We start from the raw sequence: 15,269 nt of genomic DNA, 5'->3' as shown, positions 1-15,269 counted from the left end.
ACTGGATAAATAAAACAATTTAAAGTTCTGTCAAATCAAAACAGCACCAAGGGCTGAAAGACTCTGTTTTTGGTCTTATAGCCACAGCAACACACTCAAAGACAAAAAGTACACGAACAATCAAAATTACCTGGCTCAACCTCCCTCCAGAAACGATGCTGCCAACAGAATCTGCCTTTGGGCTAGCAACTCAGAGTAAAAGGACTGACAAAATTCACTTAAGCCCAAGGCCTTCATTGCAAAAACGCAGATCCTCTTCCCAAACATAAGATACACTTAGTCTATAGAAAGCAGCCTGTTTGCACCACTGATTTCCAGCTACACCGGATGCCATACTGACAAACCACCTAATCACAGCTCTTGACACTTTCCTAAATATCTAATTTTTTTAATGGAAAAACCCCTATCATTACCATACACTATGTTTGGTACTGTGCAGGAAACTTCATTTTCCAGGTTCACGCCAACTGTTTCTCGTTACCCATGGGTAAGTGGTTAATCAAGCCATGTTTTCGTTTAATTAGTCCAACTGAGGCATCACTTGCTTGCACCAAGGGCTATCCTACCACTTGTTAGGAAGCTCTGCATAAACCTTTCACCCCACAGAAAATTTTATACTACACATAACTGTCCTAAAGAAGACGAACACAGGTTTGGCACTATCAGCAGCTGTTCCACCTTCAAAATAATATTTTCCATTACAGAAAGATTTGATTAGGACAGCTCCAGAGATGAAAAGCAGAGTACGAAGCTCACGGTTCACACTCTGAGGTGCAGCGAACGTGTGCCAGCGTCCACTGCCTACCACGGCGCTTCAGTGACAGCTCCTGTCCCCCGAAGGAGGCCGAGTGACAAGCTCCTGCCTCTGCCTCCGTCTCCCAGAGGACTTGCCCGAGCAGGTTGCCTCGCCTCCCAGCCCAGGGCCGGCTCCACGCAGGGTCACCTCTGCGCGACAGCCCGGGGAGCGGCTCCACCGCCACCAGACGCCGCCTCGCAGAGACGTCTCCACAGCGAAAGGGCGGGAAGCGACGTTCCTCCATCCCCACCGGCTCCCCGGGCAGCTGACAGCGCCCGACGGGGTCCCCGGTACCCCGAGCCGCCCCACCGAGCGAGGCCGTGGTGCGGAGGTGAGAGGCCGCCGGGCCGTGATGCGGGACGGGGGCGGCGCGCACACACCTACCGTCTCCCTGGCAGCGGCCGCCACGGGGATGGGGAGCAGCGCCCGGGACCCGCCCGGCTCGGCGGCTGCCGGCTCCCGGGGGGGCTCCCGCCGCCGCTCGGACAGCCGGTACCCCATGTACCCGGCGAGAGCCCCCCCAGCCGCGCAGCCCAGCTCCCGCCGCCACCGCCTCACCGCCGCCGCTCCGGCCCCGCCGCCGGCCCACAGCCGCCGCACCAGCTGCGGACCGGGCGAGGGGCCCAAGCGGCGGCGCCACCGCAGCAGGCTGCGCAGGGCAGCCATACCCGCCGCTCCGCCCCGGCGACCGGCGGACGGAGCCCCCCGGGGTGCCGGCAGAAGCCTCGCGAGAAGCGGGGAAGGGGTGGAGAAGCGAGAGGCCCCTGCAGTCCCCGCCCCACGCCACCGGTCCCACTGCGCCGCCGGGAACGGCGGTGGAGGGGGCCGGCCGTCAGCACCCGGCCTCCTCTTGGAGCCAGCGGCTGGGCTGGAGGCACCGTGTCCCGCGCTGGTTGCGGCAGATGGTGCCCGAGGGGCGGCCGTGGGCCGGGCGTGACTCCCGGGGCAGGCAGCGGGACGTTTTGTGCCCGCGGCGGGCTGCAACCGAGCTAGCGGAGTTACGAAGTGGTTAGACAGAACGTGGAGAACAGGCACGGGCCCGAACCCGGGCAGTTAAAGCCGAAGTGCCTGGGAAGGATGACGCGTGGAAGCTGCCGGGACTTGAGGCTTCACTCGTGCGTGGGCCTTGCTGCAGTTCGGCATGCAGAGTGCAGGCTGTGTGTGCTCGGTAACACCCTCCAGGGCCTTAACGCTGTGCTTCTGTAGCCTTGCTCCCAGGGGAGCGTGTCCCACGACCCAGCAATAAGTCTTCGCAGAAACTTGGAAGTGCTAGCTTTGTCAAAGGAAGAGTTTCCAACTGTGCCTCCTTTGCCTTGTAATCCTGAAGGCTGGAAGCGGCTGCAGCATCATGATTGTTTACTGTTTTACTGCCAAGGCTTGATTGGAAGAATCCAGTGATCCTAGTTACCCATATTTGAATAAAGACTGCTGCGACTCCATCAGTCCTGTACAACCTAGTAGTGTCCAAACCTGCTTCCAAAGTCTTGAAAACTCTTGGTGCCTTCCCAATATACAGCTGAAACTAAAAGCATGAGGATTGTTTCAGATAAACTGAAATTAAACAGTGTTACCTGTGATGCTGATCTTTGGTGTATCAAGTCTTTGATTTTAAAACTTAGTGAATACTGACAAATAGTCTGGCAGACTATTCCATATTTCTTTTTGAACTGTGCTGTAAAGTGTCCATAGGCAGCACTTAGTTCCACAAGGAACAGTTTTTACAAATTAATTGTGAAATAGAGCTGAAGAGCTTAGAGAGTAATACTGCCCTTTACCCATCTTAGACTGACGTAGATAACATTCCTTCTGTTTGTTTGCTTACTACATTGTTGTATTTGGACCCAATTTAAATACTTAATGCTCTAAATACCAGTAGGCTGGAAACTTCAACCTTCCCCAGGTCTATCTGACATCTCCCTCCAGTACCTCACTCTCTACCACAGGTTCTCCGAAAAGAGTGATTCTCTTGGCCCCCATTTCAAATGTATTTGCTGTTCCTTTCATTTCAAAGTGACCTCAGACTACAGTATCTCCTGCTATCTTATACCCTTGTGTTATGAAGCCCTGTCATCAGGAAACCACAGACACCTGCCATGTCAGCAGCCTCTCCTCATAAATATTCTTGGTTGCAGGCAGCCTCCTTAGCATAACCAAGCACTAGTTAAAAAACATTTGTTAAAGATGAGCATGTTCTTTTGTCCCTGCCTAGTGGTGATGGGCAACAGGCCTTGTCAAGCTATTTCATGTTACAGCACTCATGGTTCAACCTGTGTTCTACACTACCTGGAAATTTCATAAGCTGCTGTGGCAGTTGCACATCCCCTGATGAGATCCTGAGCCTTCAGTAGGACAGCTGATGGCTCTTTAACACCTTTTGTGCCACACTGTGGGTTTCCCTAGGCACACACCTAGAGTAGTGCCAAGGTGCTGACAGTCCCATCCTCCACTACCCTGGGGCAGGGTGACTTCACCTCTACACAGCTGGGGGGACAGTAGGGGTGGAACCCTCGGTCCATTGTCAAAGTCCTCTACAACAGAGGTGCCCAGAGTAGCTGAGAAGCTTCTGGACCACGTCATAATAACCACAGCAAAATCTGACCAAGCTATAAAGCAGGGCCTCTGCCAAAGACCCCCTTGGAGTGGTCTTCTCGGAGCAGCAGGTCTGTGAAGTGAAGCCCTCCCCAGGCAAGTGATTATTTATTTTGGGTACTCTTGGGTGAAAGAGGCCTCTAGTTTTGTTTCTTGTGAGTGAATGCGCATGCACGCTGGGGATCCTTGTTATTGTTCTGTGGTCATACCCCAATAATCTCCTCAACTGGTATCCGAATCTGTGGTGTATGTTGCTGGAGTGCTACATAACTTGTATAAACCCTGTTTCTAGTTGGTTTATTCGCTATACTTTTCCAGGTAGAATAAAGTCCATTTTGGAACTTGTTGTCCACCTAAATTGACTTTTGGGGTGCCTCCATGACAGCCGCAGACAGACATTTCAAGTTACGGCATGCCTTACAACATATTTTTGCAGTGGTCAGGTGCAGCCTGTCTTTTTCTTCTTTATATAAACACGTTTTTTCCAAGTTTCAGCCAGGTTTGCTTTTTTTTAACCTAAATCTTTGCTGGCTTTGTATATAATTATGAAAAAGATTTCAGAAAAGACACAAACTGTTACACATTTTAATAGATTTAAGACACTCCCATGCATTTTCGATTTCGAAGGAACATTTCGGTGTTACGATATTGTACCAAGGGAGAACTGTCACTATGTTTGTTGACTGACAGTCTGACAGATCATACAACTGTAAGCATGTCCAAGGTTGAATTACCTCAGAGCTATGTTTGGAAAGGCAGGTATCTGGGGTGAATGACAGAGTTACTGCATTTCTTTCAATGCTTTAGAGTACCATAAGCCAATTAATCCCTCAAGTAATTCCCTTGACTTCATTACCCCGTGCAATGCTACAGGCTTGGTGAAGAGTGGCTGGAAAGCTGCCCAGTGGAAAAGGACCTGGGGGTGTTGTTTGACAGCTAGCTGAACATGAGCCAGCAGTGTGGCCAGGTGGCCCAAAAGGGCAACAGCATCCTGGCTTGTATCAATAATGGTATAGCCAGCAGGACAAGGTCAGTGATTGCCCCCCTGTACTCAGCACTGGTGAGGGCCCACCTTGAATCCTGTGTTCAGTTTTGGGCCCCTCATCATAAGAAAGGCATTGAGGTGCTGGAGAGAGTACAGAGGAGGGTGACAAAGCTGGTGAGGGGTCTGGAGCACAAGTCTGATGAGGAGCAGTTGAGAGAGCTGAGGCTGTTTAGCCTGGACAAAAGGAGGCTGAGGGGAGACCTTACCGCTGTCTACAACTACCTGAAAGGAGGTCGTAGCAAGCTGGACGTCCCTCTCTTCTCCCAAGTAGCAAGTTATAGGATGAGAGGAAATGGCCTCAAGTTGTGCCATGGGAGGTTCAGACTGGATATTAGGAAAAAATTCTCCATGAAAAGGGTTGTCAGGCATTGGAACAGGCTGCCCAGGGAAGTGGTGGAGTCACCATCTCTGGTGGTGTTTATAGGACATATAAATTAGGTTCTTAGGGACCTTTAGTGGTGAACTTGGCAGTGCTAGGTTGATGGTTGGACTTGATGATCTTATGGGTCTTTTCCAACATAAATAATACTATGATTCTATGATTATTCCCATCTGTTAAAAACTGTCATTTTTTCTACTATTTTTTTTTAATGTCTACTGCTTTATTTATCCGTGTATTATATGTACATTTCCCAAGTGAAAGTTTTATCTCCAAACCTGAGCTACATCTCTGTACTAAAAAGGACAATATTTAGGTGTCAAGACAAAAATATTCTCAGATGCTTAGCATGACTGGAACTCAAGTATTTCTTCTGCAGTTACATGACTAAGCATTCAGTTTGGAAAATTTTGTAGAATGTGGCTCTTGAAGCTTTTCAGTTCTAGCTGCTTCATTAGAAGACATTGTTCACCAATACAATTACCTTTTTTTAAATGGTCTAGTTTTTTCATTAGATTGGAAAAGAAACCACATTTGGTCAATGTAGTGCCCCAAAGTAAACCTGTATTCTGAATGACTCATCAGTCCCCTAAACTGTAGACATGAGTTATCTCCCTGTTCACATTGTTCCCCTGAAATTGGTGAGCCACGTTTTAATGTTTTAATGACCTTTCAATAACACCTTTAGGCTAATCTTTTTTTCACTTCAAAAACTCCAGTACACATCTGTAACTACTTACACCTGGGTAAGTTGTTCGTCAGAACTTCCCTGGTGAGGTGTTTGCTTAGGAACAAGAGTGCAGTTTATCTGTGCAGCAAGTCAAAAACTTCAAGCTGTCTGCACGTCTTACATGCACAGATCCAGAAAGCATCTAATTGAAATAAATCAAGGTGGATTTTTTTTTCCCAGTGATCCACTTAAAGAACTAATAAAAAAGCTGACAAATGAGGCATTTGAATGTTAATATATGTGGAAAAGGTCCATTCTGACTGGATGTAACTGGCTGTAAACATGTGGTCACTACCTGGCTTCTCTGTCCCATCTTGCTTATACAGGAGTTATTTATGTGTAGCCCCAAAACCATGGAGAACAAAATCATATATCTCAAAAAGCCCTAAGAAATTCTCTCTTAATTTAAAGAAATAAAACAAAAAATGCAGGTGTGAGAAATGCAGAACTTCCTTTCCGTAGGAAAATATTTTTTTCAGCATTTCTTTTCCCTCCTCTGAGTTTTTGTAAATAGGTATATATATTTATATATACATGTATGTATACATGCATACATACCTGTAACTATATCAGTTCAGACGAAAAAGTTCCAAATGCTTTTGAAGTCTGTATGTGTTGCATTTAAAAGGCTTTAGATCATCAGATTATGACCTGATTTGTACATGAAGCCTTGAAAATGATTCTGTTCTTTTCTTCCTAGTAAATCCTGTACAAGAATACACCTTATTTTACTCAAACCTGCAGTGTGCTGAAAGGCTTTCACTGTAACTTCTGCGTGTTCTGCTCATCTTGTTGAAAGCAGCTGACATGTTTTCTTGTCCAAATCTGGGAAGAATCTGGAAATGACCATGGTACACAGGTATCTCCAGCTGGACATATTCCTTTATGTTCTACTCAGTAGTTTTTGTTCCACCCTGCATTTGTTTTCTTATGTATTCATGAACCTCCACTTCATTCTCCTAGACAATATTTTATTATATAATAAAAATTTTATGGCTGGCACAACACTGTTGTAAGGGAGTTCTAAAATTAATGAAGGTGCAATAAATTGCAGGACATGAATGTTTTACAGCTAACAATTTTTCCCTTTTTTTTTTTTTTTTTTTTTTAAATCAACCCGATAGATGTGTAGGTCTCTCTTTCTCTCTCTTCACTCTCTTTCTCTCTCTTCACTCTCTGTCTCTCTATATGCGAGCTATCAAAGATTTCAGTCCATTGCTTTCTCCACTCCCTTGGTAGCTAGCAGGTTTTGCCTGTGACAATATGCTATTCTTAGGAAATATACAGTAATTATATTGTCTATAGAAGCCCTAACTACTTGCTATGGAAATAAAAACTCTACCACGTATGTGTTTGTTCAACAACACTGAAAGTGTGGTCTCTAGGAAGTATACGTAGAGTTGATTAGATTGTACTGTATACTTTAAGTTGAATTATGTACTCTTGTAAAAACACTCTTTAAAATTATTTAACTTCCCATGGTATAGTCTAAGAAGGTGCAAAAAAAAATCTTCAGTGTTATCTTTTCCTGTCACATGACTAGTGCAAACACCAAAAAATTTCTTATCTTTTTGTTTCTTTTCTGGTACTTTATAAAACAGCATAACCGGTTTAGTGCCCAGACATTAAAGACTCCACTTGGAAAATAACCACATTATATATTCTGCTCTACTATAAGCCTTTCAGTTATATAATAGGAAAGATTTAGCTATAAGGGTCTTCCAGTGTGCAATGGTTGAGGATATATTTTTTTAAAATCTTCTTTACTGGGGACAGTGGTGCCATCTAACCAGAAGAGCCCTCTCCTGTTTGTAGGACTTGGAGGGTAGTGCTTGTTCCTGGTAACATTATCCATAGTGGTGTATCTTTAGGCTCAGCTCCATTTAGCTGTACCATCCTAGTACATGTCCTGCAACTTAGCAGCTGTGATAAACAGTTTGATCTTGACCTATCAGTCATGTCAATGAAAATACTTGATGCGTGTTTCAAACGTTTTAGGTATATTTGAGTAATCGGTGTACAGGCTACTTGAAAAATAGGTGCCATATAGATTATTCAACTTTGATCTATTACTTTGATTTAGCTCTGCAATTAAGTAGATTTGGTTCAAAGAAAAAGCTCATTGGTTGATGTTTTACACTGATGTGATAATGTTTACACAGATGTGCTTTGAAATCTCAATTATGGTGGATTTTTGGGTCTCACCACATGACAGGCTTCTGTTATCTGAAAGGTAAAATAATATAACATCCATCTGTAACTGCCTTCAGAGCAGGTCCGCCTGTGCTCTCTTCTGAGGTGATTTATCTGATCATTGTATTTAGCGTTAGTTTTTTCAGTTTTAAATCCCTCCACAGTAAATCACTTGCTTTAAAGCAGACTTTTTATAATTCAGGTGCACACAGGGGCAGTACTTAGGACTGCAATGATGAAAAGGTGTAGCATTACCTGCTTTAAAGCACCTGCCAATTAATTAGCCCTATACTCTCCATAGCAAATAAAGCTAAGCAGTCAAATCCATTTGATCTCTCAGATTTAGACTGTGACTGAAAAGACCACGGAGCAAGACAGGAGAACTAATCTTTTCATGATTCTCTGCAACTTTTTTGTTTAAATGAAACCTTAAACCACCAAGTGACTCTCTCAAACTTTTGAAAGAATTAACTAGGAAAGTTCTTTGTATTTTATACTCCACTACCGTGTTTTAACGTTGGCAAGGAACTACATTGCGTATCTTCAATGCTAAGATCGGTCATGTAGGTTAAGCCCTAAAATGCATTAGACTTTACAGAAAAAAAAAAAACCAAAACCACAAAACACCAAAGAAGGCAAAAGCCAAGCTCTTAGTTTTAATATACTGTTGTTTTAACATTGCTAATAATGAACATGTCTTTCACCAACATATTTGCACACATGAACCGTTCTGCTCTGGGGATGAAAAAAATGCATATGCTCATCTGGAACAGGACAGCAAATCCTAAATTTATTCAAAATGCTGTAGAAAGACAATGGAGATCTTTCAGTAGCTGAAGTAATTGCTAATTTGTGATGCTCGCAGACTCTGTTTACAGGCCCAATGCAAAACCCCAAAGAAGATGGATTAGATGAGCCATTTCTCACTCTTTCTTCATCTCTGTAGATTTTGAAAGTATCCCAAACCAGAGGTCTGCCCATTTATGTTTTCAAGACGTTGTGTCGATATCCAAACTCTATAGATCCGTTTCATGTCACGTTAATGATAAATTAAATGTGAGGGAGAATTTGCAGAAGGGAAAACACCTCCCTGACGATGCCAATTTCTTTAGAAATTCCCCTCCCTGTAGCTGAAGTGATAAAAGGAAAGGATAATGCATGTACATTTTATTAGCGTTTTAGAAACGGAGTAGAACTGTCAGATCTTTGTGGTTTGGGTTTTTTTTCTTTTTTTTTTTTTTTTCCTCTTTCTTTCATGTGTGTCTGGGCAGGTCTAACCCTCAGGTAACGCCCTTTCTCCTTTTTGCCTACCGCTTCTCCTTGCACCTGTCCACGTAACGCTCCGACACCTCCCGCCGGGCCCGGCTCGCGCTGCCCGCTGCCCGCTCCGTGCGGGGCCTCCCCCTCCCCCACCTGTGCCCGCCGCGCGCGTCCGCGCCCGTAGGTGCGTGGCGGCGCGCGGCGGGGCGCGGGAGGCGCGCCAGGAGCTCCCTCCCCACCGTCCTCCCAGATCAGAGGAAGGTGCGAGGAGAGGGGGAGCCGGTTTACAATTTCAAACACAGCCTCCCCGCGGAGGGCTTCATTAGCATATGTCAGGGGGACCGCCGTATATATATATGTACACATGCGGGGCGTATAAACACCACCCCGCCGCCTGGCTCATACCGGCGCAGCTCGGCTCAGCACGCCTCGGCTCTGCCGGCTCCTCATGCTTGCGGCTCCGCCGCGCACCCCCACATGCCCGTCGGGACAGGCCGGCAGCCGCTCTCTGCCGCCGCGCCCTAGCCCGCTCGCCCCGCGCCCCCATGGCTCCGCTGGCCGAGGTGGGGGCTTTCCTGGGCGGCCTGGACGGCCTGGGACAGCCGGTGGGCGCCCATTTCCTGCTGCCGCCCGCCGGGGAGCGCCCGGCGCTGCTCGGAGACCGCCGGGCCCCAGCGGAGCGGGCGGCCCGCGGCGGCGGAGCGGCGGCGGCGGCAGCAGCGGCGGACCTGGCGCACTTGCAGGGCATCCTGCGGCGGCGGCAGCTGTACTGCCGCACCGGCTTCCACCTGCAGATCCTGCCCGACGGCAGCGTCCGCGGCACCCGCCAGGACCACAGCCTCTTCGGTAGGCGCGCTGCCCGCGGGCGTGTGCGCGTGCTGCCTGTGCGTGTGTGCGCATCCACAGGTGTGTGCGTGTGTGTGCGCGTGTACGTGTCCGTGTGCACCTGAGCGCATGTATGTGTGCCGGGGCGCGGATCGCCGTGCTCTCAGGCGGGAGGTGCGGTGCCCGTCGTGCTGGGGCAGGTGCATGAGCTTCACCTTCAGCATTGAACCGTGGGGGCTGCTCGGGGGCGTCAGAGCGGGGTGGTGAAGGGCGGCTGCACGTCCCATGCAAGCCCAGAGACGTGCACACGTATGCCTTGCTCAACCTATGCTGGATGCCTGTAAGTGTGTGCATATGCCTGCAGGTTTAGTGGGAAGGATCAAAAGTCAGGCCGATGCTTTTTCTTTTCAGTATATGTATGGAAGCTTCTTGAGTCTTTGTAGAGTAATATAGATCATGGACTCTGATGTGCTGACCCTTAGGTGCATTAGGCTGCTTTGTTTTACAGGACAGAAAGCTGGAGCAGAGTGGCCTAAAATGCCGCTTTGCTCAAATACTTAAAACACTTCCCAAGTACTTTCTCTGTCAATAAACCAAAAGGAGGTGAAGACAACCCCAAAATGTAAATGTTTCCTGTGATATAAAAGTAAATCCTAAATAGTAGTTGTAGGAACTGGACATCTGAACAAACCTGCCATTGGCAGCTACATGTGAGATTTTGTGTATATTGATTTAGCAGTCGTAAAAAGGTGATTAAAGAGTTTCCTATCATCCTCCCCATAGTCAAAACAATCTGCTGGAATGGCTCTTAATTGCTTTTATAACACATGGATGTTTTCAGCAGTAAAAAAGCAGTAGTTAAACAGACAGTTCTCAGAAAGAAGATTTCCTACAGCATGTAAACATGAAATAAATCTTTGCTTTAAAAGAAAAAAAAAGTTAGCCGCAGATCAAACATTTACTGGGCTTTTAAGAAATGTTCTTCCTTTATTCTACCACTATTCTCGGCAAGTTTGTCTGATGTGGTTGCTTTGTGGGTTGAGTCACCTGCTTATTATCATTTTGAAAAAGGGTGGCTTTGAAAATGATACCAGAAAGACAAAATACCTCCACCTCTTTTTATGGGACTTTGTGCTTTAGGAACTGGAAAACCAAGATGATTTACATGCAATAGACTTTTTAATGCTTACTCTTTGTAAAGGATTTATTTTGTTTGCTGCTTGGTAACATAAATAAGAAACCTGCCAAAGCTCAATTAAAATTAAAAACATTTTAAATTATTGTATAGTACAGACAGTCCATCTGTCTGAGAGTAAAAAATGGTCCTGATTGAAAACGAGCAATCATAAATAAAGCAAATAAACAAAAAGTCGTAATCAAAATCAAATGCACTATTGAAAACCACTTACCTTACATTCAGATTTCTTTTTAATGTCAGGGCTGCCGCACAGCAAATTCTTAGGTATGATTCCAGAACAACTTATTTTTGAGGCTTTGTTTACATTGATAACTTCCAAAAAGCCAGTTCACATGTTCCCTTTCTTTCATGTTTTATATGTACTGTAATTCGTGCTTATCAATTGGTTAAATATGTTGGCATACTCTTGCCAAATTCAGGCTTCAAATAGTGCCTCATCTCCCGAATACCTTATATTATTAATATATATTACATTTTTGGGCAAATGTAATATAAATAATGCTATAATCCAAACATTAGCAAATAGAGCAGCATATTTCGTGCACAAAAAAGCCTGCACTGGAAACAGCAAGTTGTGTCAAGAGGTGTGGGCCTATTTGCTAGATAAGACGTCTGGCAAATTATTTTTTTTCCCTGTGGGTAGATTCTGTTACATAAAATTCCCATCTGTACTTTGATTTCCATTCAAATGGTCTAATAATGGATGTGTTTTTTTTAAGATAATGCTATAGAGAAAGTAAAGTATATTTTCAGGTAATTCAAACCTATCTTCCGATGTTTGAATAGGCAGTTTAGCAAATAGCGTATACTCGTTATAAATTGCATCTGCATAGTACTGAAGGCTTTAGCCTCAGCACTCAATAAAATCCTCTCATATTCAACATATATATATATAAAAAAAAAAAAAAAAGGTTTTTAGGATTCTTTCTCCTAGATGAGGCTTCTGAGACTGCTTTCCTGTGAAAGTTGTATGCATTTCCATGCAATATTTGAAACTTCAGGAAAAAAGTGGGCCACAGTTTTTGTAACGTGCATTTTCTACTTGCTTTCAACTCAATTTTGGATGTTTTTATTTATTTTTGTTACAAGTTGAGTTAAATCAATCTCTCTTCTTTTTTTTTTTTTTTTTCTTTGGATATGTGTTCAGGTATCCTTGAATTCATCAGTGTGGCAGTTGGACTGGTCAGTATTAGAGGTGTGGACAGTGGCCTTTACCTTGGAATGAATGAGAAGGGGGAACTCTATGGCTCTGTAAGTAACACTTTCCTGTCAACTCATATGTGTTGAGGGTTTGATTCACTTCTTAGCACAGTGCAAACCCCTCAAGTAGCTAGCTGAGCAACTGGGAAGAAGTTAAAAAGTTAGTTATGGAACAAATAAACAACTCTGACTTGCTTTATATATAGTCTAATGTTCCTTTACAAATCAGCAGGTGGTATTTCCAGGTGCCAGCTTTTTAACATAAAATGATTCTTCCAAATGCTGGAACAAACAGGACAATACCACGTTACAGTTAGGTACCTCTGTTTGAAAAATCTGAATGGTGAAAGAGTACTGGCAGCATCTGTAGATCCTGACCCTGAAATATTTGCATTTAAGAATGAAAATTAGCTTGTTACTCCTTACATGACTATAAAATTTAATCTTTGATAAAATGTGACAGGTGATGCATACCACAAAGAACACATGGAAGTACCTTCCTGGTCTCTTACTTTGCACCTGTGTCCAGTCTCATTTCTTGAATGATGGATACCCCAGGATAGAACTCTACATAATCCAGTTCCTGTAGGTCAGGTGAATTTTGGTTAAACCATAAATGAGTAACGCTGCCTTAGAGAGTTAGATAACTTGTGTTTAAATCCAAAATTGTATATATGCAGGTCCATTTTTCAAAAAGATGAAGCAGGTTTCCAAACTTAGTGTCAGGTCTACATATTTCACATACTCTTTTTGGGTTGGGTTTATTAACAGCTAAATGAACAGTAAAGCAGCACAAACCCTAAAACATTTTGTTTATCTTTTTCTATGTATGTTCAGATATCTAGCAACAGCCTGACTTATTTTTCTTCACTGTTTCTTTCTGTAGGAGAAACTAACTTCCGAATGCATATTCAGGGAACAGTTTGAGGAAAACTGGTACAACACTTACTCATCCAATGTGTACAAACATGGAGATTCAGGGCGGCGATACTTTGTAGCACTTAACAAAGATGGTACTCCCAGAGATGGGGCGAGGTCCAAAAGACACCAGAAATTCACACATTTCTTGCCCCGGCCTGTGGATCCTGAGAGAGTTCCAGAACTGTACAAAGATGTGTTAGGATACAGCTGAGGAAGGAGGCAACTTCGGAAAAAATCTATACTGGAGCTGTTTGATCTTGCCGCTGCTTTCATGGCAATACCAGCGTGAGGAACCTGCAGAGCTCTAGGGTGCTGGATGGGAAGAAGCTACTTTGTGATGGGCAAGCCTCTGTTTTCTAACCTTTGGATTTAGGAGACAAAGCCGTAAAGCTGAGAGTGGACCGGCCTCCTTCAAACCTGCTGAACTGGTGGTAGCCGGTAACCAGGGGGAAGGTGGAGTGTGACTTTTTGAAAAATAACAAACTCTTGGCAATTTTGTCTGGATTACCTGTGGTCCATAAATTAACAAAGAACTACCTACATCATGTGGATGAGACAACAGCTGGAAGAATTAGAAAGAAATAGACTGCTAAGTAGTAATAAATCCTGTGAACTGCATATGAAGTTTTAGTGGCTCCACTTTAGTGCTGGACCTTAGATGCTGATGCATCATAGTCAGAGCTGGAACTTTTCTTCAGGATGGACCTATTTATACATCTCCAGATAGCATATATTTATTTTATATATTTATTTATTAAAGAGTTTATTTTTTACTGGGATATGAAGAGAGTACAGTCCCTAACCCCAATGATAAATCATTTACAGTGCTAATATTTACTCTTAGTAGTGTCACAATACAAAAATGACATTATATTGCAATACATCGTAAACCTGAACATTTGTACCTCATTGTTTATCAGTTACAAATAAGGTTATATTTTATGCACATACCATTGCATTGTGACTATCCTTACTTTGGAAAGAATGTGTAATTTTATTTTTTTTTACCTGTGAGAGTGCCTTACAGATCTGTATTGAATTCAAATGCACATTTAATAGGGGAATTAAAAATTATTTCATTTTATCTGGTTTACTGTCATTTTTAACTTGAGAGTCTCTTGGCATTGTAGCATTTCAAACCTGCAACAATTGTGAAGAGTGCTTTGCAGTTACTTTGAAAGAAAAAGTAGTATTAGTTCTTGAAATCTTGATTCAAATAATGTTTGATTTTTTTTTTTTTGCCAAATGATTCTTGCTATCTTTACTAACACACAAATAACTATTCTCTGTGTTACTTAAAATTTTCATGTAGGATTCTCACTAATGTATAAGATATTTTCATTATATTCCCTATCAATATATTTAAGGGGAGACAGTGTCAGAGTAAGAAGTTTCTGGTATTGCTGTGTGAAAAGCTTGTGTGAGTGAAGGTTGTTTCTCCCCTGAGTACAGCAGAGCGTAAGGAGACTACTTTCTTATCTTGACTCCTCATTTAGGGAATAATCTCAGCATCAGTTTTTGTGTGAGAAGACTGTCAGGACAAAGATAAGGTACGTCTCTATGCTAGCTACAGCTATGTAACAGGTAGATGGCACTAATCTAACTTAATTCAGGACTGTCAGTTATGTAATAGGAAAGCCTCTGCTCTCGATAAGAATACTGATGGTTAATGACAGACTCTATATGATTTAGATCTAAACCTGCTTCAGCTTGCTGTCAGATGATCACCACCTCTGTGGGAAAGGTTGCTCCAGGAGGACTGCAGGAAAGGCAAGAAAAGCTGCTCCAGGAGAGGGCAACAATATGTATTATATACTGTACCAGAGGTGGTCTTATGTTTCAGGTGCTAATGCTCCCAGTGGGCTCCAGCTCAAGTTAACTCATTTGAGTTCAGTTTAGTGGAAGCATATACAATTCCAGTACTGCATGTACGTAATTTATATCAAATCAAGGTATGAACAAAAAGCATTTTCCAGTATGTAACACTTGTTAGAACCATCACTGTATCAGGACTTCTTCCAATCTATAATGAGAAGTGGATCAACATAGATTACTGATGGACTGTGGACAAAATAATTTTACTTTCTGCCAAACAGAAATTGAGTACAGTTACCTGAAAAGATGTTTCAGTGT

The 15,269-nt window shown here is 43.7% G+C and overlaps 2 protein-coding genes across 8 annotated transcripts in view; one reads left to right on the top strand and one right to left on the bottom strand.

Moving 5' to 3' along the window:
* MICU3 (mitochondrial calcium uptake family member 3) overlaps positions 1-1,499 on the bottom strand; it is a 52,811-nt gene extending 51,312 nt beyond the window's left edge. For 5 of the 7 annotated variants that reach the window (XR_011738778.1, XM_065836104.2, XM_071807539.1 and 2 more), the window contains exon 1: positions 1,181-1,498. Coding sequence is in view for 6 of the 7 variants with exons in the window: in XM_065836104.2 (XP_065692176.2) it covers positions 1,181-1,462 (282 nt within the window). In the remaining variant the exon portion in view is untranslated. Of the gene's footprint in view, positions 1-1,180 lie in introns of all 7 variants that reach the window. The other 2 variants (XM_071807540.1, XM_071807541.1) reach the window with 1 other exon arrangement.
* A 7,822-nt stretch (positions 1,500-9,321) lies between these two features.
* FGF20 (fibroblast growth factor 20) lies at positions 9,322-14,150 on the top strand. Its single transcript, XM_065837472.2, has 3 exons — positions 9,322-9,838; positions 12,163-12,266; positions 13,102-14,150. Exons 1-3 carry the CDS (start codon positions 9,322-9,324, stop codon positions 13,345-13,347), a joined length of 867 nt encoding a protein of 288 aa, XP_065693544.1. The 3' UTR covers positions 13,348-14,150.
* The last annotated feature ends 1,119 nt before the right edge of the window (positions 14,151-15,269 follow it).

The sequence above is a fragment of the Patagioenas fasciata genome, chromosome 4 (genome assembly GCF_037038585.1).
Source record: "Patagioenas fasciata isolate bPatFas1 chromosome 4, bPatFas1.hap1, whole genome shotgun sequence".
Lineage (NCBI taxonomy): Eukaryota > Metazoa > Chordata > Aves > Columbiformes > Columbidae > Patagioenas > Patagioenas fasciata.
Note: the sequence above shows the minus strand (reverse complement) of the source record. Positions and strands in the feature narration are given on the sequence as shown.

Coding starts and splice junctions, on each gene's coding strand:
- FGF20 (XM_065837472.2), top strand. CDS start 9,322: ATGTCAGGGGGACCGCCGTATATATATATGTACACATGCGGGGCGTAT. Junction 9,839..12,162: donor CCAGGACCACAGCCTCTTCG/GTAGGCGCGCTG, acceptor ATATGTGTTCAG/GTATCCTTGAATTCATCAGT. Junction 12,267..13,101: donor AGGGGGAACTCTATGGCTCT/GTAAGTAACACT, acceptor TTCTTTCTGTAG/GAGAAACTAACTTCCGAATG.